The sequence below is a fragment of the Balaenoptera physalus genome (genome assembly GCF_965194825.1).
Source record: "Balaenoptera physalus genome assembly, chromosome: 3".
NCBI classification, from domain to species: domain Eukaryota; kingdom Metazoa; phylum Chordata; class Mammalia; order Artiodactyla; family Balaenopteridae; genus Balaenoptera; species Balaenoptera physalus.
Window position 1 is genome coordinate 3,204,438 of NC_138890.1, and position 24,934 is coordinate 3,229,371.

At 49.5% G+C, this 24,934-nt stretch overlaps 1 protein-coding gene across 2 annotated transcripts in view; it reads left to right on the forward strand.

The window, feature by feature from the left end:
- CREB3L3 (cAMP responsive element binding protein 3 like 3) overlaps positions 1-24,202 on the forward strand; it is a gene marked incomplete at its 5' end in the record, with an annotated part of 39,726 nt that extends 15,524 nt beyond the window's left edge. The window contains 11 exons of one of the 2 annotated variants that reach the window (XM_082455073.1): positions 6,670-6,769; positions 12,863-13,004; positions 13,505-13,633; positions 14,075-14,372; positions 15,241-15,353; positions 17,023-17,157; positions 17,718-17,824; positions 20,522-20,590; positions 22,823-22,907; positions 23,113-23,209; positions 23,416-24,202. In XM_082455073.1, coding sequence (XP_082311199.1) covers positions 12,978-13,004; positions 13,505-13,633; positions 14,075-14,372; positions 15,241-15,353; positions 17,023-17,157; positions 17,718-17,824; positions 20,522-20,590; positions 22,823-22,907; positions 23,113-23,209; positions 23,416-23,729 — 1,374 coding nt within the window. In that variant the 3' untranslated portion in view covers positions 23,730-24,202. Of the gene's footprint in view, positions 1-6,669; positions 6,770-12,862; positions 13,005-13,444; positions 13,634-14,074; positions 14,373-15,240; positions 15,354-17,022; positions 17,158-17,717; positions 17,825-20,521; positions 20,591-22,822; positions 22,908-23,112; positions 23,210-23,415 lie in introns of those variants that run through there. The other variant, XM_082455072.1, reaches the window with a different exon arrangement.
- Between the last annotated feature and the right edge of the window lie 732 nt (positions 24,203-24,934).

Here is a 24,934-nt window from a genome sequence, read left to right on the forward strand (position 1 = left end):
GGCTCCAGATGCGCAGGCTCAGTAATTGTGGCTCACGGGCCCAGCTGCTCCGCGGCATGTGGGATCTTCCAGGACCAGGGCTCGAACCCGTGTCCCCTGCATTGGCAGGCAGATTCTCAACCACTGCGCCACCAGGGAAGCCCTATAATGTTTCCTTTTAAGATACATTTGTTGAAGAAAGTTTAGTACCGTCTTCAGCATTATTATGTATTTGGCTTTTTTTCTTCAATAAATTTATTTTTGAAAGACACTTAGTAACGCGCTGGTAAATCAGATGCCCCAATTGGAAGGTAATTGTAAAAGCAACGTAACATGAAAATAAATGTTACTAGGGACTTCCTTGGCGGTCCAGTGGTTAAGACTCAGCGCTTCCACTGCAGGGGGCACGGGTTCAATCCCTGGTCCTTCCGGGAACTAAGATCCCACATGCTACACTGTGCTGCCAAAAAAAAAAAAAAAAAAAGTTACTAAATTCTGTTGAGGGTTTTGGTGATCTCTTAAGTATACTCTAACCTGGAGATTCTATTGGTGATCTGAGATTTCTACAGTGTTCTTCCTGCAGCAGGGAGGACACTTGGGGATTAACCACGCTCCCAGCGAGAAGAATCAGGGCGCGGTTCTTTCTTAACACTTTCTCAGCCCGTTCCACCTCGCTCATGCGTGGGCGGGATTGTCCCCTACCTGGTGGGCTTCTCCATATATACGTACACAACGTGGCCCACGACTCTTATCAAACTCCACTCCTGGTCAGATTTTCCCTGGGATTAAACATTAACCCTAATGTTTAACCTGGCAGGGGCTTCATTTTATATAATCTTTAGATCCATCGTCCCATTTTGCAGATGGGGAACCAGAGTCTCAGAGGGGAGGAGTGACTCTGTGATGTCACAGCCAAGTCGATTGCTGAGCTGGGGCTAGGACTTCGACCTCCTGGCACCCAGTCCAGAAAGCAATTGCGCACAAAATGGGAAAGTTTTGAATTGATTAGAGATGACACAGATATCCCAGCTCGGCCGAGAGCAGGTGCATTTCTCTTGAGATCCGTGGCACACACTGAGTTGTGGGGTTCACTCCACAGATGGGTTTGGAGCCACTTCAGTGGTGGTGGGGGATTGATTTCGTGGCTGAAGGTATATCAGTGATCAAAATACACAGGTCCCTGCTCCCTGGTGTAAACAGATAACGTAGATAGATAAACAGAATTCCTTCCCATCAAAGGGGTTGTACTGGGTGTGACTGGGATGGCGGGGGTGACTTTGGCTGGGGTGGTCAGGGCAGCTACTTGGGGAGGTGACCACCAGGCTTCAGTTTCATCACAGCTCTGAGGGGTGTTAGGGGTTGAATTGTATCCCCCAGGCCCAAATTCATATGTTGGAATCCTAACCCCCAGGGCCTCAGAATGTGACTGTATTTGGAGTTGGGGGTTTTCAAAGAGGTAATCGAGTTAAATGAGGTCACTAGGGTGAGCTCTAATCCATAAGACTGAGATCCTTGTAAAAAGGGGACATTTGGACACAGAGATACAGGGACAAGATGGCATCTAAAAGGCAAGGAGAGGGGCTTCCCTGGTGGCGCAGTGGTTAAGAATCCGCCTGCCAATGCAGAGGACACGGGTTCGAGCCCTGGTCCGGGAAGATCCCACATGCCACGGAGCAACTAAGCCTGTGCGCCAAAACTACTGAGCCTGCGCTCTAGAGCCCATGAGCCACAACTACTGAACCTGCGTTCTAGAGCCCGCGAGCCACAACTACTGAGCCCGCGAGCCACAACTACTGAAGCCCGCATGCCTAGAGCCCGTGCTCCGCAACAAGAGAAGCCACTGCAATGAGAAGCCCGCGCACCGCAACAAAGAGTAGCCCCTGCTCGCCACAACTAGAGAAAGCCTGTGCGCAGCAACGAAGACCCAACGCAGCCGATAAATAAATAAATAGATAATAAATTCTTTAAAAAATAAAATAAAATAATACAAAAGGCAAGGAGAGAGGCCTCAGAAGGAACCAGCCCTGCTGACACCTTGATCTTGGACTACCAGCCTCCTGGGACTGGGAGAGAATACATTTCTGTTGTTCCAGCCCCCCAGTCTGTGGGACTTTGTTTCAGCAGCTAACACATTCAGAAGGTGAGGGATGGAGGGCCAGGACGAATTCAGGCTCTGGGGACCCCGACTTGCTTCCCCCACCTGCAGCTTAAGGGCTCCCTCCCAGAAGCCCCAGGGGTGGAGCCAGGGGAGACAAGGTCTCCTCGCCCACAGGGGGAAGGAAGCTGAGTTGACCACATCCACAGCCGTAGGAGGCCTCCTTTTCCTGGTGAGAGGGTCAGCTCTGACCCTTGGACCCACCAGCCATAAAACAATCACCGAGATGAGGTGAGATGAGATGGTGGTGAGACATGGTGGGGGGGGGACTGGGCAAAGGGGTGTGGATTGCGAGATGGCAGGGACGCTGACCCCGTTTGCTGGTCTAGACTCAGGACCCTCACGGGGTACTGTCCCAGAGGCCACCTGGTCTCCTGAAGCTGGGGGACCCCCTTCCTATGGTTGACTAAGGGCTAGACCCCGACACCAAGCTTGGAGAACCAGATCCCTGACCCAAGGGACCTCCCAGCTCTGTCCACAAACACATCCCATCCAGCCCCACACAGAAACTTCTAGAACCATCACAGGACTGACATCAGCCTTCTCATCCTGGAGCAAGGCACCACCCTGCCCTCAACTCCCCAGGATCTTTCTGCTGAGGCCTCCCTGACCCAACCCCTCCCATCTCTCTTTCCTGCTTTATTCTTCTATACCTGGTCTCTCCCAATTTATTTTTTAAATTTCTAATTGAAGTATAATTGATTTACAATGTTGTGTTTCTCTTCAATTTATTTATTTCCTTGCTTATGCACAACTGATTTTACTTAGCCTCTTCCCCACCTCAGAACATCAGCTCCACGGGAATAATTGGTTATGTTCTCTGCTGGGTCCCCAATGCCTGGCACACAGCAGGCACTCAAGAAGTAGTGGTCAAGGGCTTCCCTGGTGGCACAGTGGTTGAGAGTCTGCCTGCCAATGCAGGGGACATGGGTTCGAGCCCTGGTCTGGGAAGATCCCACATGCCGCGGAGCAACTGGGCCCGTGAGCCACAATTACTGAGCCTGCGCGTCTGGAGCCTGTGCTCCGCAACAAGAGAGGCCGCGACAGTGAGAGGCCCGCGCACCGCGATGAAGAGTGGCCCCTGCTTGCTGCAACTAGAGAAAGCCCTCGCACAGAAACGAAGACCCGACACAGCCAAAAATAAATAAATAAATAAATAAATAATAAAAATAAAGGAATTCCTTTAAAAAAAAAAAAAAAGATGTAATGGTCACAAGAATGAATGAATGAATTCCCGGACATAATATCCTTCATGCTTTAGGAAGGGCAGAGGGAGCCTCCCACCCCCTGACAAAGTCTCGCCTCTCATTGTCTTGGGAGACCCTGGTTCAAGCTTCCTGTCTTCACTCACCCCTGAGAGCCAGGAGCCCCTTGGACTGGGAAGCCTGGCGGATTCGGTGCTAATCAGTTGGCGTTGCCCAAGAGGCGGATCAGAGTCCCCCTGTCCCCAGCCCCTGGCCTGCCTCAGCCACACCCATGTCACAAGGGTTTTACTCACTGCCTGGCCTGGCCGTACCCCAGGGGAGAGTCCCGGAGAAGGAGGAGGAGAAAGAGGGGGAGGAGGGGGAAGGAAGGGGGGGGAGCACCTGCTCCCAGACCCCCTCACCTCTTTCCCCCAAAACTGACCTAAAGGGAGAAGTAGAAAGGACCCTCCGGCAAGCAGTCAAAAGAATGTGGAGGCGACATGGTGACGAGGGGCCTGTCCCCATCTGGGGCAGGGGACCTGGGCGTTGTCTCAATGGTGGCTGACTCATGGAGTGGCCATGGTGAATCATAACCCCTTATTAGCCCCTCTGTCCTCCTGTGCAGAATGGGGACTGTCATTAGGGCCAGACTTGTGCTGAGGCCAAAGGGCTGAGGCGGCCGGAAAATGACAAGCGGACGTCTGCCCTTCAAGCGCCTCGGAACCGGAGCCTGGCGTGTTTCTTACAGATTCATATACTAGTAATAATAGCAATAACCCTAAAAATGACCGGAGTTTGAGACCTGGCTGTGTGGGCGTCCCTTCTGAGCACTCCACATGTTATAATGGATCGAACCCCCAAGAACCCGGTGAAGCAGTGTCTTTATCCCCCATTTTACAGATAAAGAGAATGAGGCAAGAGGAGCACAGTTATTTGCCCACAGTTACAAGTGGCAGAGGCAGGATTCGAACCCAGGCCCTGCTCTACCCCAGCCGGTTCCATGGAAATATCATTCTCACTTTAAAGTTTTTAGCAGTTACATCAGAAAAGTACAAAGCAAAATGGAGTTTCGTATTAATAATAAATTTTTGTCAACCTAAATGATTGAATTCATAAACCCAAACTGTTATCATTTCAACGTGCAGTCAGTGTCACAGTTATGAACGCGGTATTTCACTTTTTTTCATGCTAAGTCTTGGATATCCAATGTGTATTTCACACGTACAACCCATCTCAATGTGGATGCTCAGTTTTCATCAGAAATCCTCGATCTGTATTTATAGAGTTCAGAAAATTTACAGTAAAAATGTAGATTCACATACGCAACTTGTTCCATATATACTCAGAAGTTGTCTGTTAACTGAATTAAGTATCAATTTTTAAAATTCAAATGAATAGAAATTAAAAGTTAAAATCCAGTTCCTCAGTCACACTTTTTATACTTCAAGTGCTCAGTAACCACATGCGAACTTAATCCTGCTATTGGGCTGAGCAAGTCTAATCCACAGAACCTGTGGATTACAGAAAACGTTTTCTGAAAAGGGCCAGACAGTAAATATTTTCAGCTTTGCGGGCCACAGTGTCTCTGTCAAGACTATGCAACTGTGTGACAGCAACTGTAAACAATATGTAAACTAGTGGGAGTGACCATGTGCCAACAAAGTTTTATTTATAAAAACAAGCCAGGGGCCAGAATTGGCCCACAGACTGTAGTTTGTCAGCCACGCACTAAACTGCATGATTATATTTATACATGTTCAGTTGTTCCTTCTATAAGTATTGATTGGGCAGCTACTGCGTACCAGGCACAGTTCCAGGCACTAGGGATACTGCACACGGTAGGTCTTGTCCTAATGATTGTCCCTATTTTGCAGGTGAATCCTAGCTAGAGACTTTATGGTACTCCCCCGCAACAACCTTTCCTCTCTCTGACTTGTTAAGCACCTGGATCAGTGTTGATGTACGGAAGGAGTAAAAGACACTTTCGTAGAGTGAAATAATGAATGAATATTGACATTCCCTAGGATGTGTCCCTCTGCCTGGCACAGAATAGACACTCCATAAATGTTTGTTGAATGAATGTACGCTGTGATAAATGAACAAAATATATAGTGTCGGGTGACAGTAAGTTTCTATGAAGAAACATAAATCGAGATGGGGATGGAGACTGGTTTTAAAGAAGGTGGTCATGGAGAGCTTCATGGAGGAGGTGAATTTGAGCAGCCATTTAAAGGTGAAAGGAGCCAGCCACAGGGAGATCTAGGAAAGGGGATAGGACAGCAAGTGCAGAGGCCCTGGGGGAGGGCCGTGCCTGGTGACGTGAGTCCAGTGTGGAGGGAGAGAGAGGAAAGGCAGTGGAAGACCTTGCAAAGGTAACGAGGGAGAGGGCTTTTTGAGTCCTAATAAGGAAAGCGGACTATGAGGGCGAGCATGGAAGCCAGGAGGAGGAGGAGAAGGGGGAGAGTGCACTGGTCCAGCTCAGTGAGGGCTGGACCAGGACAGTAGAAATGGAGCGGGCAAAGAATGAACGTATTTTGAAGGCAGAGCTGTCAAGACTTGCTGATGGATTGTAATAAACATGTGCAAGGCCCACTGGAAGATAAACAGAAGCACAAGAGTGTGGGAGCTGAGGGAAGGAGGAGGGTGACAGATACACAGGAAGTAGTGAGAGCCAAAAAAAATGCCACGGAATTCAGAACAGTGGTTACCTCCATGGGGGGAGGGGTAACTCCTGAAAAGGGATTTCTGGAGTTCTGGAATATTCTTTCTCCTTTTTTTTTTTTGGCCGTGCCATGCGGCATGTGGGATCTTAGTTCCCCGACCAGCGGTCGAACCTGTGCCCCCTGCAGTGGAAGCCCAGAGTCTTAACCACTGGACTGCCAGGGAAGTCCAAAAATTATATATATTTTTAATTTAAAAAATTTACACAGGATCTTGGTGCAAACCAATGCTAATAGCATGCCATCAGATTAGAGTATAAGAGATTCAGTTATGAGCATTTCACAGCCAAAAATTAAGGGGGAAGAAAAGCAATGATATGTGAATAGGGGAGGACCACTTTGGCAAATTCAGAACTGGCCAGACATTCTTGAGTATCCACCATGCCCTGAGTAGTGTCAAGGGAGATGAACAGACCTGCCTTCAACCTTCAAGGGACTCAGTCTAGTTTTGAAAAGACAATACAGACAGGCAGGACCAATCAACAAATACCTAAGGAGAGTGTGTTAAGTGCTAATCTCTATAATCTACATTCAAATGTGAAGTTTGGGGCAGGGGGAGAGGGCTCTGTGGACAGGATTAATCAAGGAAAGTAAATAGTTTTTTTGTTTGTTTGTTTTGTTGTTTGTTCAGTGCAAGGGTCAGAAACTCCAGCTCAAAAATTTTAAACCGAAAAGGGAAGTCACTGGCTCACATCACTGCCATGTTTCTGAAGCCAAGGAGTGGATTTCAGGTATGGCTGGGTCCAGGACTTCAGACCATGTTGTCAGGGATTGATTGCTCTCTGTCTGCTCTGCTGTATTCTGGGTGGGCTTCATTCTCAGATAGCTTCTCCCATCATGGGGTAATGATGGCCAACAGCCCCAAATCTACACTCCTACAGCTCAGCACCCCTAGAGTGCTATAGAGTGGAAAGGGGAGTTTTGGAGTGAAGTGACTTACCAGGGTCTAACGTAATATCTGTGAGGAGTGAAGGTAGAGTTCACACACACATCCATCTGTCTCCAAACCCTGAGTTATTCTTAACCACAGAATCATACTACCTCCTATAGAACTGTCCCCAAGCTGCAGAGGAAATGGTTAGCATTTTCTCAATTTTTAGTTTTCTCATTTGATTTTTTTTCAGTCTTTTCTGACCTTTAACTACCACTTGTCTGAGCTAGAATCTGGTACAGTATGCAATCTCCAGTCAGTAAAGATTCAGGAAGCAGTTCCTATGTGCCCTAAACTAAATGCTGGGATTTTATAGATAGGAAACTTGTATGTTTAAGGGTGTGAGACTGAATATCGTAATTTCATGGTGTTTCACATAGAACCCAGTGGCTTTTGAACATCTTACCACTTGAGTACATCTGAAACCCACAGAGGGAAGTTATTTGCCCTGGGCAAAAAGATAAGAGCTAATATAGATCTGGGCTACAGTTCCTTCAGGCTCCATGAAGAAATGTAAATGTTCCCAAGAAAAATAATATATTCACCTAAAATCAGTCATTCACATTTTACCTAGGTCTAGTTATATCTAAGTAACATCTGAGAGGGGTGATTTTTGCCCTGGGGAAAAATGCTAAGAACTAATCTTTGAGTTATAATGCCTTAAGGCTCCATAAGGAAATGTAAATGCTCCCAAGAAAAGGAATATATGTGCCTGTTATCAGCCATTCACACTTTAGTTGGAATTAGCTCAAAGTGCTTTGAGCACATTTTCCCTGAGGTAATTTTAGAGATGGAAAGGAAGAGGGATCTGTGAGAAAAGCATGGGTATAGGGAAACTGCCTCCTGGCAGGACTTGGCTGGCAATTATTGATATGGTAGTGTTCACATCAGAATAAAGCAATACTGATGAAAGGGAGGCATCACCTTATTTAAGGAATGTTACAGGCAAGGCAGTGGGAATGCTGGACTTTGGGGACCCAGGTGGATCAATTTACTTTTGTAGAGGGGGCAGCTCCTAAACACTAACTCTAATACAAGGTGAGCTTGTATTAGAAAACTTGGGAAACTATGGAAAAGGTATGCTTTGCATTTTATTTGTATTGTTTTATTTCCTTTTTAAAAAAGTTAAATTGTATTTCTTTGTTTGGAATATGTACATTGGGCACATGGCTGAAAATTCCCAAATAAATGATTATGCAGGGAAAAGCCCTCCTTCTTCTCTATCCCACCTCCCAGCTCCCAGCCCTGAAGGTTACCACCGTTACCAGATTCTTGTGTCTCATTCCAGAGATATTCTATAAATATATAAGAAACGTATATACACATTTCATTTTTCCTTTTGTCACACACAGACAGTATCTTGTGTTGTGCACCTTAATTTTTACTTAACCAGTGCATTTTCAATGGGAAAGATATTACCTTCAAGGGGGTTGTGAAAACTAGTTCTTAGGGGGTGAAAAAAAATCTTACTCTTTTACTGTATAAAGCACAGATATACATATGGTACACAAGCATGTATATAGAATACATGTGGATTTACAGTTTCATGGGAGAGCAGTTAGGAAAATGTCTTCAAAGACTCCTTGTGGGAGGGCCAGAATAAAAAAATGTTGAGAAACACTGAAATAACCATATATTTTCAATAAAGATAACCCTCATTCATTTTCACAGCTACATAATATTCCATTGTGTTAACACATCAGACTCTATTAATCAATCCCCTATTGACAGATATTTTGGTTGTTTCTAATGTTTTCCTAAACACATTATGTACGTGGTTGTTCATTATGTATTTAGTATGCTTTTTATTGAGGTAGAATTAATTTACAATAATGATGCACAGGTCTCAGGTGTGTTCAATTGGCTGAGTTTTGACAATTCTAGACAATTATGTAACCACCATTAAAAATAAGATATGGAATATTTTCTCCACCCTAGAAAGTTCCTTCATGCCCCTGTCCAATCAATTGCCCATTCTACTTCAGGCAACCACTTTCTTTCACCAAGAATTACTTTTGCCTCTTCTCTGGGTGTCATATAAATGGAATCCTACAGTATTATTTTATGTCTGGCTTCTTTTATCACAATGCATTTGAGATTCATCCATGTTGTTGAATGTATCAGTAATTTATTCCTTTTTATGGCTGAGTATTATTGTGTTGTATGGATATACCAGTTTGTTTATCCACTCCCCTATTGCTGGGTATTTGAGTTGTTTACAGTTCAGGACAATTATGAATCAGGCTGCTGTGAACATTCACGTACAAATCTTTCTGTGAACATATATTTACATTTCTCTTAGGTAAATACCCAGGAATAAAATTGCTAAGTCATATGGTGAATGCATGTTTAACTTTATAAGAGATTTCCCAATTGTCCAAAGTTTCCCCAAGTGGTTGGACCCTTTTGGTTCCCACAAACAATGGGTGAGAGTTCCAGTTGCCCCAGATTTTCCGCCAACACCTGATGTTGTCTTTTGTATTGCAGTCAGTCTAGTGGGTATCTTTTTTTTTTTTTTTTACTTTTTTTTTAACATTAATTAATTAATTTATTTATTTTTGGCTGTGTTGGGTCTTCGTTTCTGTGCCAGGGCTTTCTCTAGTTGCGGCGAGCGGGGGCCACTCTTCATCGCGGTGCGCGGGCCTCTCACTATCGCAGCCTCTCTTGTTGCGGAGCATAGGCTCCAGACGCGCAGGCTCAGTAATTGTGGTTCACGGGCCCAGTTGTTCCGCGGCATGTGGGATCTTCCCAGGACCAGGGCTCGAACCTGTGTCCCCTGCATTGGCAGGCAGATTCTCAACCACTGCACCACCAGGGAAGCCCCTAGTGGGTATCTTTAAACGTTTTCATATATCAGAAATGGTTCAGTATGAATCAAGTGCAACTTAAAAATAAAACTCACACCTACGCAATTATGTTTAAGAAATGCTACAAACTCTGTCCCTTCCAAGGGTGTTACAGGGTGTTGTAAAGGCTCTGACAAGTTCCGCAAAGCTGTTTATTAACACAGTATTCCTCAATCAACACGGCACCCTCTTGTGTTATGTTTCATACTTTTTAAATAATTAATTAATTAACTAATTAATTTTTGGCTGCATTGGGTCTTCATTGCTGCGCGTGGGCTTTCTCTAGTTGCGGCGAGCGGGGACTGCTCTTCGTTGCGGTGCGCGGGCTTCTCATTGCGGTGGCTTCTCTTCTTGCGTAGCACGGGCTCTAGGTGCGTGGGCTTTAGTAGGTGTGGTGCAGGCTCAGTAGTTGTGGTGCACGGGCTTAGTTGCTCCACGACATGTGGGATCTTCCCGGACCAGGGCTCGAACCCATGTCCCCTGCATTGGCAGGCGGATTCTTAACCACCGCGCCACCAGGGAAGTCCCATGTTTCGTGCTTAAACACATCGGTGGAATCTATTGTGGGACTTTTACTTTAGATTCCCACTTAGCATCGCTTTGAAGCGTGTGGTCATGTCCAGTAAATTAGGTCATATGATGCCAAGGGCATCAGAAAGTCCTCTTTTCCCTCAAATGCTTATCTTTATCCGACCTTTCAGACATCTCTTCATTAGGACATATAAAAGCCTTCCAAAGCCCATGATTATAAAATTACAAAAAAAGTACAAATATCCTGGGGAGGTGGACTATGGGGTCTAAATCTACAGGAAGGTGTAAATGAGTAATACCAGATCCATGATTCTGGCAGGTCTTGATAAGAAGAGGAGGAAGAGTTCTATGTCAAGGGCACCGGGGCTCCTGAGAGTCATAAATGGGAGTGAGGGGGAGGCAGAGACAAGCCCAGAAGTCAAACTTCACCTACTTTCTACACCTGCTGAGACTGCCCTGGAAAGGAGCCTCCATAGCAAAGGCTGAATAAATATTATGACTGGGATCACTAAAGCCAAACCAAACAAAACAAACCCCTCAAAAAATCCAACACACACACACACACATCCAACACAGAGTGGTTAAAAAGGAAATAAGAGATGCAGAAGTCAAGAGTGAGATCATGTCCCCCACCCATAGGGGGACACTTACCGTAATGCAGGGGTTCTCCCGCCAGGCACTGCTGACATCCGGGCCAGGCTCTCTCTGTGTGGGGCCATTCCAGGCATTGTGGGGTGTGGAGCAGCGTTCCTGACCCTCGCTCATTCCACGCTTGGAGCACCCCCAGTTGTGACAACCACAGATGTTATTGTCAGATAAGAGAACCACTCTGGCGCAGCACATAGTAGGTCGTCCTTAAATTTTTGATGCATGAATAAATAATGGCTGGTCCAGGGAGAAACGTACACCAGGATGTGAACTTCTTGAGAGCAAGGAGGGTGTCTGAGTTACTGTGTAAACCTAGCACCTACCATCGTGCCCGGCACACAGAAGGTTCGTCATCCATTCACTAATCTCCAACAGCTTCCTGCTGTATTTGGTATAAACCAAACTCCTTGCCACAGACTGCAAGGCCCTGCACGACCTGCCCCATTCCCTCCCTGCCCTCCCCTCCTCCCTCTCTCTCCCTCGCTCACTCTGCTCCATCCACACGGGCCTCCTGGCTGTTCCTCCAACACGCCAGGCCCCATCCTGCCCCAGGACCTTTGCACATGCTGTTCCTTGGCCTGAAACACCCTTCCACTAGATCTCCCAGTGGCTGGCTCTTTCTCATCACTCAGGACTGTACTTAAATGTCACCTTCTTTTTTTTTTTTATTTTTATTTTTTAAATTTTTTGGCCATGCCACATGGCATGTGGGATCTTAGTTCCCCGACCAGGAATTGAACCCGCATCCCCTGCATTGGAAGCGTGGAGTCTTAACCGCTGGACCACCAGCAAAGTCCCTAAATGTCACCTTCTAAAAAGAAGACTTTGCCAGCCCTCTGTTGCCCTTTACATGATGACATTTAGTTTCTTGGTAGCATTTGCCCATTTGTCAGTTTTCTGGTGTGTTTATGCATTTATGGTCTAGCTCATCCGCTGCCTTATCCCCAGGGCCTTAAATAGTGCTTGGCACACAGGAGGTGCCCAATGAATAAGAGTTGACTGATCACCTCCTGTGTGCCGGGCACTTCCTAGACACTGGGGACCCAGCTGAGAACAAAAGAGCCTCTATCTTAGCCCCGAAGTCACTCACATGAAGAGGCAGGGGAGGAATGAGGGAAGAATACAGGCAAGTAAACAAGAAAATTTCAAATAGTGAGGATTTCAGTGAAACCAGTGATGTGATAAAGAGGTACAGGGTGAGGGCTCCTCTCTGGTGAGGGGTCAGAGACGGCCTCTCACCTGTTTGGGCTGAGATCCACAGATAGAAAACATTCCCGAATATGTGAACGCAGTGATAGATTCGGGGTGGAGGGGATAGGAGTTCCAGGCAGAGGGAACAGCTAGTGCAAAGGCCCTGAGGAGGGAATAAGTTTGGCTCAATGAATATTTGTTGAGAATAAATGAATGATAGAAGATTCTAGAAGGAATCGATTGTTCTGGTTTGGCCATGGAGAGCTTGCTTGTGGGCAGGGGGTTGGGGGTTGCCAGCTCCAATGAGGGAAGGGGGCTCCTGGCAGAGGGAAGGGCTCTAGCGGAGGCCTGGGCAGTTCTTCTTGGTTCTGTTCTGAGAGTGGACAGGACCCGGCCAGGGGCCCTGGGCTCTCCTGGAGCCAACATCCAGGGATTATGATGAGAAACAGTCCCTGAAAGTAGGGGAGAGGTCATGCGAGAGCCGCGGCTCCCCAGACTTTGGCCTTTGCCCACTGCCGGCTGGAAAAGCACGAAACATCTGAGATAACGGTCTTCCCTCCCCTCCCCCTAGCCTGCCCCCGTGTCACTGGCCCTTAACCCTGTCTGTCTTGCCTGTTCCCCAATCAGCACCTGGGGGTGGGCTAGGAGCTCCCCAGGACTATTTCAGCATCTTTTAGGGGTGGTGACAGAGCCACAGAGAAGAGCCGGTGGAGCCTGGGAGCCCTGGTGGTGGGGTGAGCCCCCAGCCCGCAGCAGACGCAGAAGTGGCTGGAGAAAGAGCTGGCCTGGCTCATGAATGGGGATTCAGCAGTTGGAAAGGTGAGCCCTGCACGGGTCTCCAGGTGAGGGAGGGTTTATGCCAGGAACCTTCCCCAAGCTCCCAGGGTTGGCAGGAACCTCACATCCCATTTTACAGATGAGAAGACTGGGGCCCAGAGGGAGAATGCAACGACCAAAATTGTGTCTCCATTCCGGGGCTGCTCCTGGTCTTTCTTCCTGGTTCCCCCGCCTTCCAGAAGGGGGGAATTTGGGCAGCATGGGAGTGCCAGAGAGGGCTATCTCCATCGGCTGATCATCCCCACGGGGGCATCTGTCTACCACTTCTTAAAGAAATTGGCTGTCAGGCCCCGGGAGTCTCTGGGTTGGCCCCAAAACACAGATTTGGAGACAGAAGTCCAGCAAGCAGGAGCAACAGGCCCGACCTTGGGGCTGGAGCCGGGATAGAACTGGAGCAGGATGGACCTCAGGGTGGTGTGCAGATGGGTGGTGGGGAGGAGAAGGGCTGCGTGACCCTCACAAATGTCCCCTCCTTGCCCCAGATGGCTTCCTCCACCAGTCTCACGTGCCCTATCGACAGCCTGGAACTCTTGGATCTCCTGTTTGACCGGCAGGACGGCATCCTGAGACACGTAGAGCTGGGCGAGGACTGGGGCCACGTTGAGGACCAGGTGATAACCCACTGCATTTACCCCAGGGCCAGAGCCCGCACCCCACTCAGCTGTGTGCATTTACTGCTCATGTGTGAGATTTTAGCAAAGCACGTTATTGTATGGAACCTCTCAGCGACCCTAAGGGACAGATGACATCACCTCCTTCTTATAGGTGGGGAAAGCGAGGCCCAGAGAGGGGTGGTAACACACACAGCAGTTTGGAGTTGGGTCCAGACTTAAACTTGGGGCCTGTGCCTCGACACGGTTGGATGTTGTTCCCGTGCTACCTGACTGTGTTCAGGCTCCAACAACACTGGGGGCAAGGAGCGTTAGCTCTTTCCGTCTTACAGAAAGGACACGTGAGGCCCAGAGAGGGTCAGTGGCTTGCCCAGAGACACACAGCTATCCAAACCAAAACATAGGCCTCCTAATTCCCACCGTCCCTCTCCGTCCCAACAGGTCCTGCCAGGCCCGAACTCTGATGATTTCCTCAACTCCATCCTGCGTTCTGGAGAATCAGTGCCCAGCTCCCCGACCTGGTCTCCTGCGGCCAGTGACAGTGGCATCTCAGAAGATCTGCCCTCCGACCCCCAGGACACCCCTCCACACAGCGGGGTGGCTGCCACCCCGGCCAGCTGCCACAGCGCGGAGCCTGGCAAGGGGCCCTGCCCTTCCTACCATCCTGGCCCTGCCTGCCCCACCAGGAACCTTGGGCCAGTGGCCCAAGGGCTTGAGGCTTCCGTGGCCATAGACCTGGGTGAGCCCTATGTCTTTGCCAACTACCCTCCCCTTCTCCCAGGCACTGTACACGCAAACCCACCTTTTGAGATGGGTATTGGGATGCTGTCATGGGCCCGTTTTCCAGGTGGTTAAGAAATGAGTCAGAGCCGCAAAGGTGGGATGCGCCCCTGGCAGGCTGGTTCCTGCCCCAAGCATCATTCTGGCAACCTCATTTTTGTACCTGCTGTGCCTGAATCATAGTAGACGCTCAATGAAAGTGTGTGAGGTCGTGGGATCCCGGGCCTTGGGGTTCTCCCCCGGACCTGGAGGAAGGCCTGATGCAGAAGCCACCGCCAACAGGGTATCCTTTGTCTCTTGAGCATTGCGATGGTATGGGAACGCTTATTAGTCCCTTTGGAGACTTGACAAAACTAAGGCTCAGAGAGGTTTAGTCCCTTACTCAAGGTCACACAGCTCCCCCTAGTCGGGATTAGAACAAAGGGCTATTTGACTCTGAAGTCTGTGCTCTCCAGAGCAGCTCACCTACAGTGTGCCAGGTACCTGGTACCTGGAGGAAACCACAGGTGAATCAGACCTGGTCCTTTCCCCGAGGGAGAGATAAGGCCAGGCCAGCTGCAGATCTAGCCTATAATCCTGGGCAATAACAGCTGCTCCCTCCTGGGTTGACAGTGGGTCCCTGACAATGTCCTGATGAATCTGGGTTCCCATCTTATGGTGGAGGGGTGACTGAGGCACCAGATCTTGGGGCCCCAAGCTGTGCCACAATTCCCTAGCACATTGGGGTCAATGCTGGGAGCTTTGCTGGAGGAGGGAAGTAGAAGCTGGGAGCCCAGGGGACCCCTGCCTGACTCCCTCCCTGTCTCTGTCCCCATCTGCCCTGTCAGAAATGTGGAGCCCAGGCCTCTACGCCGGGGAGCAGGCTGAGCTGGCCAGCTCACCCCCGCACTGCAACCTCACAGTGAAAGACCTCCTCCTCTCTGGCAGTGGCGGGGACCTGGTGAGCAGTCCCCACCCGCCCCCTGGAGCATCAGAGGTGGGAGGGCGCTGGGGTTCATGGGGCCCCAATACCCCCATTTTGGAGATTGGAAGACAGTCACAGACAAGAGCTGATTGTTGTCCAAGGTAAGTCCAAGTCACTTACTCTGACTTACACCCAGAGTAAGTCAGTGGGTCCCAGTCCTGAGTTCTCTGTCTCCTGGGCTGGGATACTTTCTACTATAGTAGTAGTATTAAAAAAAAAAAAAAAAAGGCTAAAACTTACCAAGCATCTACTATAGGCCAGGCACTCTTCTAAATGCTCTTAATGTATCATCTTTTAATTCACAGCAACCCTGAAAACTGGGACTCTTATCTTAATTTTACGTTTGAGGAAATGGGCACAGAGAGGTCCAGTAATTTGACCTAAGTCACACAGCTGCTGCAGGCTCAATCCCTGGGCTGGCCCATTGGGCCTATTGTGCCCATTGCACGCTGACCAAGGGCTGTCTATCTTGCCCTGGGGTTCTACTACAGGTAAACCAGACCTGAGAACCCAATTAGTACCTCCATTTCGCAGATGAGAAAGCCAACGCCCAGAGAGGTTAAGCCACAAAGCCAAAGTCACACAGCAAGCAAGTGGCCGAGTCAGGATTTGAACTCTAGTTTGCCTGATGCCCAAAGTTGTCCTGACAACCTCTAAGAAAGAGCAGAACATCCCTCTTGACTTGAGAGATGCGCGGTGAGCACCAGCTGTGTGCTCAGCCTCTGGGGACCTCATGGTCAAAAGGGGACAACTGACTGCTCATGGAAGTGTACCCGTAAGGGAGAGAGGCTGGAGGGGCATTGCAGGTCCAGGAAGGCTTCCTGGAGGAGGCAGAACTTCAGCAGGTCTTGAAAGATAGGAAAGGCGAATGACTGCTCTGGAAATACTAACTGGCTTTTGTAAATGTGTCAGGTTTAATACTGTTGTTCTGTGTGTGAACAACGTTGAGAAGTGGAAGACCTTATCCCCATTTTGCAGATGAACATGCTGAGGCTGGGATCCTGGAGAGAAAATGGTTGGGCTGATCCATGGCCTGGAATTCTAGGGAGTGGAGTTTGATCCAACGAATGTCAGGCTGCCCCAATCTCCACCTTTATTCCTGAGCCTCCCATTCCATGGTGTGACATTCCTAAGACTTGGCTCTCTGAAGACACGATTCTTTCATTTTCAGTGTTTCTATTTCATAATTTAAATTTAATTAAAAATTTTTTTGAATAGGCAAATGCATTCACATAGTCCAAGTTCCAAAGGTACAAACAAGTAGACAGGGAGAAACACCCCTCACCCCCATTTCCCGTAGGCTCACTTAACCTGTGCCCTGTGTGTTGGATTTTCCCTTTGCTGTTGCAGACTGCACTGCAAGGAATGTTCAGAGCCCAGAGAAGTGTCTGGCATGTAGTAGGTGCTAAATACATAGCTGTCTAATGACTACTTGTGAAACAAATGAAAAACTTTTATCTAAAGAGCAATTCCTGGAAGTGGAATTGCTGGGTCAGAGGGCTGTGTGCTGGTTCTTTGGAGCCCTAGTGCCCGTGGGGACTCTACAGCAGATGGATCGATTGTTTCTCAGACCTGATGCCTCTTTCATTTCCCAGAGGCGGTCACTCTCCCTGCCCTCAAAGCAATTCTCCTGGTTTCCCCACAGCAACATCACCTGGCAGCCCCCAACCTGTTGCGCCTTGGGACCGGGCACAGCCAGGAGCTGGTGCTGACGGAGGACGAGAAGAAGCTGCTGGCCAAAGAAGGCATCACCCTGCCCACCCAGCTGCCCCTCACCAAGGTGAGTCAGTGGGACCCCTGGCTCTGGAGCTCGCCCCCTTCCCTGCAGCTACTTGCCCATGAGTCTCACCTTTGGGTCTCCCCCACTAAAATGTTAGGACGTGTCTGTCACCAGAGCCAGAAAAATCATCCTCAGAGCCAACGCAGTAGGGGCTCTCTAGCTGGCCGCAGTCCCCACCCAGCCTATTCACTCAATATCAGTATCTGAGTTTGCTTTTCCAACTGGAAGACCTCTCTTAGTCTTGATAACTGGCCCCGGGAAAGGCGCTGTTCCCACAGATGGCCAGAAGATGGCGGGATTGCACCAGTGCACAAAATCCAGTTGCCAATACGAGACTGGGTTTGGGAGCTGGGAAGACCTTCAGGACCCAGGACCCCCCCTAGAGATTCTGCAAGAATTTCGGGGCAGAAAATCTGGTCTTCAAGTCATCATGGGTCTGCCCTCAAGTCCCTGAGTCTGGGATGGCTCCCTTGGGAGGATAATGGGGTGAAGTTGTGGGGTCTGGACAAGAGAGCAGACCCTCCAGACCGCCTCAGTCTGCCCCCCTTGTCACTCTGCAGTATGAGGAGCGAGTGCTGAAAAAAATCCGCCGGAAAATTCGGAACAAACAGTCAGCCCAAGAAAGCCGGAAAAAGAAGAAGGAATATATTGATGGCCTGGAAACTCGGTAAGGCTGGGGTCCCAGGACACCACACTTAAGGGGGAAACTGAGGCCTGAGAGAGGGACGCAACGGAGCTAAGGTCACAGTTTTCAGGATCTGACAAAATTAGAGTTGTTTCCTTCTCTGGGAGAGACGATTTTTCACGTGAATTGCAAGGATGGAAAAAATGCCTAGTAAGGTGGTACAGGGCTCAGGTTTGAGGCCCCTTAATCCCCTAGAAGATGCTATGCCAAGAAGGGAGAAGGTATCATCCATCTTGTCCTGGCTCTTTGCCTGAAGATGGGACATTTACTTCCCTTGCTGAGCATCACTGGTCCTCAGAGCTGTCATGGCTTCCTTCGGTGGGGGAGAAGAAAGGCAGAATTTCCTCAGCTTAACTGTGCACCTGGGACTTCCCTGTTGGCGCAGTGGTTAAGAATCCACCTGCCAATGCAGGAGACACAGGTTCGAGCCTTGGTCCGGGAAGATCCCACATGCCGCAGAGCAACTAAGCCTGTGCGCCACAACTACTGAGCCTGCGCTCTAGAGCTCGTGAGCCACAACTATGGAGCCCGCGTGCCACAACTACTGAAGCCCGCACGCCTAGATCCCGTGCTCCGCAACAAAAGAAGCCACCACAATGAGAAGCCCGCACACCGCAACAAAGAGTAGCCCCCACTTGACACAACTCGAGAAAGCCCGTGTGCAGCAACAAAGACACAATGCAACCAAAAATAAATAAATAAATAATAATAAAAAAAAAGAACTCTGCACCCCAGGACTTCCCTGGTAGTCCAGTGGTTAAGACTCCACGTTCCCAATGCAGGGGCCCAGGTTCGATCCCTGGCCAGGGAACTAGATCCCACATGCCACAACTAAGATCCACGTGCTGCAACTAAGACCTGGTGCAGCCAAATAAATAAATACATAAATATTAAAAAAAAAGAAAAAGAAAAAGAACTGTGCACCCCAGTCTCATCCAATCACCTCTCTCAACTCATTTAGGCTACTGAGGGACATCCTCTTTATTCTTTAATAGAAACATAAAAACTTAGCTTGCTCACTTTTTAAACTAAAAGTGATTTAATTAAATGTTACCGATTTGGGTTTTCTATTTCTTTTCTAGTCAATTCTGAGATGCCATATTCTTCTGGAAAGTTGTCCATTTCAAATTTACTGACATAAAATTGTTCATAGTTCTCTCCTGCTATTTTTTTAAGTTCTGAATAATTTATAGTTGTGCCCTTTTTAATTACTCATGTTGTGTATTTGTGCCTTCTCTTGTTTTTTATCTTGGTCAATCTTGCCAGAAGTTTGTCTGTTTTATTATTCTTTTCAAAGAATGAATTTCTGGCTTTTCCTCCCACCCGGTTGTCTTTTTGTATTCTAGTTCCTTTATTTCTACTCTTAGCTTTCTTGTGTCTTAGTTGTGTTTTGTTTTGCTTTTGGTGGGGAAGATCTATTCTGTTGTTCTTTTGCTAATTGTTAAATGTGTATGTTCAGCTGGTTGAGCTGTAATAAGGTTATACATTTTGGGGGACTTCCCTGGCAGTCCAGTGGTTAAGACTCCATGCTTCCACTGCAGCAGGGCACAGGTTTGATCCCTGGTCAGAGAACTAAGATCCCGCATGCTGAGGGGCCAAAAAGAAAAAGAAAAAGAAAAAAGGTTATACATTTTCCTCTCAGCACTGCTTTAGCTGCATCTCACACATTTTGGTTTGCACCATTGTCCTTACCATTTGGTCCCTAGGTCTTTCTTAATTTACACAGTGGATTCTTCTTTATCCCATGATTTATTTAGAAGGAGGGCCTTTTAGTGGGAGAATTTATTCTCTTCCCTGGTTGTGATATGAGGACTAGCATATCCTCATGCCATGATTTGAGTGTTTTGGTTTTTTTAAAGATTTTTTGATGTAGACCATTTTTTAAGTTTTTATTGAAATTACTACAATATTGCTTCTATTTTATGTTTTGGTTGTTTTCTTGTTTGTTTGTTTGTTTTTTGGCCGCAAGGCATGTGGGATCCTAGCTCCCAACCAGGGATTGAACCCACATCCCCTGCACTGGAAGGTGAAGTCTTAACCACTGGACCACCAGGGAAGTCCCATGATTTGAGTGTTTTAATTCTACATCTGAGTTGTCTGGGCCAAGACAGCATTAACAGATGGATGCAGATGGGAAAGGTGGGGTTCCCGGCCCGGACTGGACCCCATAACCCTAGATGGAATGATCACATTGTCTTGTTCCTCAAATGTGCTCTGCTAAGCCCCTAATCAACTTTACTTCATGTCAGTCCCCAACTGCTCTATGAACTAGGTAACTGTATCTCCACTTTACAGATGAGGGGACTGAGGCCAGACAGCAGAGCGCCTCAAGGTCACAGGGAGGGTGAGGATTGTAACTCGGGTCTCCTTGGACTCAGTTGCCATGCTACTGCATCTTCTCAAAGCATCACTGCCTGAGTTTGGTGGTCCACTTCCAATCCTGGGGGCTGAGACCGGAATAAAGCCCCACACCAATGCGAAGATGGTACCTAGGAGCCAGGCAGAACTGGGTTCAAATTCTGGCCTTGCTACAGACTTGCCAGGGTGACTTTGGATGAATGACTTCCCCTCTCTGGGCTTCGGTTCCCTGCCTGTACAGTGGGGCCTCACAAAGAGATGTTAGTTTGACCTGTTGGTGACAGGCATATTCTGAATGTCACTGTGATGTTGCCCCTGCAGGATGTCAGCCTGCACTGCCCAGAACCAGGAACTTCAGAGGAAGGTCTTGCATCTTGAGAAGCAGAACCTGTGAGTATTGGTCAAACCGGGGCAGGGAACAGGGCGAGCTGACCCCAGAGTCCCTTGCAGGAGAGGTGGACATGGGCGGACAGGCTGTGTGACGGCAGGGCAGAGCAGGGGGTAAGGGCTCCACCTAGAAAGGGGGAAGGCTGCAGAGAGAAAGGGTTTTGGACTTGGGCCCTTGAAGGATGTGTAAGAGTTCACTAAAGGGAAGATGCTGCCGGTAGAGGAAATGGCATATGAATGTCTAAAGGCTAGGAGTATGGTGTGCTGGATAACTGCAGGTGATTCCATCTGTGGGTGCATTTACTTGGTCAATTTTTTGGGGGGTGTCATGGATGATGCCATTACAGGTGTTTGTGAAATAGCTTGTGATAACACTTTAGTTGTGATGGGAGGAGGTGGTATTTCCTCCCCCCGTCGTGGTCAACCTCCTGATTCACATTTTGAACTGTTGGATGTCTGCTCTGGTGGCAGAGAGGACTTTGTTGCATTCATTCAGCTTTGGGGAAGAAATGTATGCCTCTGTCAAGTTGTTGGGTGTTTTTTAAACCTTAAATCTTTTATCTCCCTGCATATATACATTCATCTTGTCACATGGTTGGTGTTGCCTCCATAATTGAGTTAATACAGGCTAAATTTCCATCTTCTGTGATGTCCTGTTTGAAGTTTAAACAGCTTGATCTATTTTTTAAAAGCCTATCAGCATATTCTTCTTGTGTGGACAGTGCTTGGTGCCTTATTCTTTCATAGAATCGTCTGTTTGCAAATAGTGAGGGATTGATTCTTTTTTTTTTTCCTAATAAATTTATTTATTTATTTGTTTATTTATTTATTTTTGGCTGAGCTGGGTCTTCGTTGCTGCGCATGGGCTTTCTCTAGTTGCGGTGAGCGGAGGCTACTCTTCGTTGCGGTGCACGGGCTTCTCATTGCAGTGGCTTCTCTTGTTGTGGAGCATGGGCTCTAGGTGCACGGGCTTCAGTAGTTGTGGCACGTGGGCTCAGTAGTTTTTGCTTGCGGGCTCTAGAGTGCAGGCTCAGTAGTTGTGGTGCACGGGCTTAGTTACTCCATGGCATGTGGGATCTTCCCGGACCAGGGCTCGAACTCGTGTCCCCTGCATTGGCAGGCGGATTCTTAACCACTGAGCCACCAGGGAATTGATTGATTCTTATGGTGGTATTTAGAAGGGAATTTTAGTTCTTTTTTTTCTGTGCTATAATGTAGCTATGTTTAAACTTTCCAACCAGGTGGTATATTTTCTACTAACCTGTTTTTAACCTGAGGAAAATTCTTGAGCCATTGTTTCCAAATAGCTTCCACTGAGTATTTGCTACATTGGCATACTTCTAGATCAAACTGTATGGCCCTACTTACTCAATTTTTATTTAGCATCTACTCTGTGCCAGGCATAGTTCTGGACACTGGGGCCCAAACAGTGAACAAAACAGACCCAGCCCCTCCACTTAAAGACTCACAGTCTACTGAGAAACAGACTCCAGACAAACAAAAATATATGAAAGATCATTCAAATAGTGATAGCCACTGGGAAGGAAAATAAACTAGAGGGAAGGGGCTAGGGAGTGAGGGGGGTGCCATTTTAGGCAGGGAGGTCAGATAAAGTGACATTTGAGATGAGACCCAACAGATAAGAAAGAAGCAGCTACAAAAAGACCTGTGGGGGGTGGAGTGGGGGAACAGTGTCCTTGGTACAGAGAGAACAGCCTGTGCAAAGGCCCTGGGGCAGGAATGCTTGTGTGTAGGAGGAACAGTGAGGGGCTGTGTGTCTGGAGCAGAGTGAGCGAGGGGGAGAGAGGGAGGAGGGGAGGGCAGGGAGGGGACGGGACTGGCTGTGCCAGGCCTTGTGGGCCTCGGGGAGGACTTGGGCTTTTACCTCCGAGGGAGATGGGAACTCTGGGAGGGTTGGGAGAAGTTGACTCACATTTGAAAAAGTGTGGAGCATGAACTCTAGAGGAAGCAGGAGAAGCTTAGGGGGACCAGAGGCTGGGACAGGTGTCCAGGCGAGCAGTAATGGCAACCTGGATGGAGAAGGTGGGGTGGCAGAGAAGTGGGTGAGATGTTCAGTGGAGGTTTATTGAGGGAGCTTCTGGGACTTTTAAGAGCAGTGGGGTCTTCAGGGATGGACGGGATTCAGACTTCAGCCAGGCTGGGGGACCCCAGGAATCACAGGGAGGCAGGTCAAGGCTATGTAGGGATCAACCAAGTCTTCCCGTTTCCACTAAGGTCCCTCTTGGAGCAGCTGAAGAAACTCCAGGCCATCGTGGTCCAGTCCACCAGCAAGTCGGCTCAGACGGGCACCTGCATAGCGGTGAGTCCTGACCCCCAGCTCCAAGGGGCTTGTCAGCCTTGGCAGAGGGTCCTGTGGGGGAGGTGAGTGTGAGTAGGAGCACGGACGGCCCTGAGCCCCAGCTCAGGCGCGCTCCAGTCTTCTGGGCCTCAGTTTCCCTGCCTATGAGACGAGTGTGCTCAGGGGAGGGGGAGGGATGGGGTGACCCTGCCCCCATCTCCACCAGGTCCTGCTCTTCTCCTTCGCCCTCATCATCCTCCCCTCCATCAGCCCTTTCGCCTCCAACAAAGCCGAGAGCCCCGGAGACTTCGTGCCTGTACGAGGTAGGTGGACGGGGGGTTGCTCCTCCCTCAAAACCCCTCTGGGCTGCCCCGTGGGCGCACTCCCCTTGGCTCCCCAGCCCCCATACTGGGCCACTGGGGGAGGGGGAGGAGGCCCCCTTGCAACTGCTTCCTGAGGCTGGGGGCTAAAAGAAAGAAGGGAACCAGGCCCCCAGGCCATCCCTCACGACCCCCCAACCCTTGCTCAGTTTTCTCCAGAACTTTGCACAACGATGCTGCATCCCGCGTGGCTCCCAAAACCGTGCCAGGCTCCGAAACCCCAGGACATGGGCCCAAGGCTGCCACACTTCAGGAAGGGTCTCCAAGCAGCCCTCAGGAGGAATGGGGATCCCGGGACCCGCCAGCTCCGGACAACTCGACGGAGGATCTGGACAACGGGACCCTGGTCCAGGGCAACTCCATGAAGGAGCTGGACCGGACCACCCTCCTAGACTGTGCCCAGCCTGAACAAGCACTCGGCCCAGGGCGCGTGGGGCTGGAGGCGGCAGGGGGTGAGCTGTGAGCACCACGGGTACATGTCCCCAGGCCCCTCTAGTCAGGGGTGCTGCAGTGGAGACAGGCACAGGGATCCGGGGTGAGGGAGAGACCCCGGCGACGGTGTCAGGATGGAGACGCACAGACTCACAGCTACAGACCCAGGGACCCAGGCCCATGCACAAACTGATTCTCAGACATAGACCATAAGGCCACAAAGCCTGAGAAATACACATACAGACCCAGGTGCAGAAGGAAACAGGAAGACACACACAGACTGATCCACAGACCCAGAGAGATAGGCATACACCAGGCCTCGGTAACTCCCCGCTCGGGGACTCCTTCCTGCCCCCTGGAACACAGGGAGGAGGAAGCGGCCAAGTCCGCTGGGACCCTGGCCCTGGAGCACGGGCTGAGCTCTGAACTTCGGGGCCGCCATGGCTCACAGCCATTCCCTTTTTCTAAGACTGCTATGGTCCTTAATAAAGTATTTTGAGAGAACACGGCTGGCATGGAGGTGGAGTGGGGTGGGGGCTGAATTAGAGTCTGGGGCTCCCCAACCCACAGAAGGAGGGACCGGGCCAGCCTAGGATAGAGGAGTGAGGCAGGGGGCCCCTTGACCCCCAGGCTGGAGCGGTGACCAGAGAGGTGCCGGGGCGTCTTCAGCACCTTGGAGAGCGGCGGCGGGCGGAGAACAGGGCGCACCAGGAGTGCGAGGTAGCTCTGGCCCGCCCCCCCACCCCCACCCCCACCCCGACCCCAACCCTTCCAGGGTATTCGCGGAAGGCCTGCGGCAGTTGCCTTCCTGGGGGGCCGGGATCCCCACCCTGCTCGTTTTATGGATGAGGAGACTGAGGCATCGGGAATGAAGGGACCTGCCCAAGGTCACAGCTGGGGAGGACTGACCCCAGCTGCACCTGCGCTCTTCCTTTAACGCGTCACCCTGGCCCTCCCCAAGCACAGGTGCCTGGGGGTTGCAACTGCGATCAAAAAACGCAGCCTCTCTTAAGGGGCTCACAGCCTAGTAGCAGAGGACACATAATAAAGAATCCCGCAAGTCAGAATTACAAACTCAGGACTCAGCAAATGTCAGCAGCTGGTAAGGCCCTCCTTCGCCTCCAGGCCTGGATTGCATGCCCAGGCACACATCCCAGGGGCTGAGGGGACCACACAGCCCTGCCCCCAGGGACTAGGACCCAGGGCAAGGTTGTGGATGGCAAACACAGACTCAGA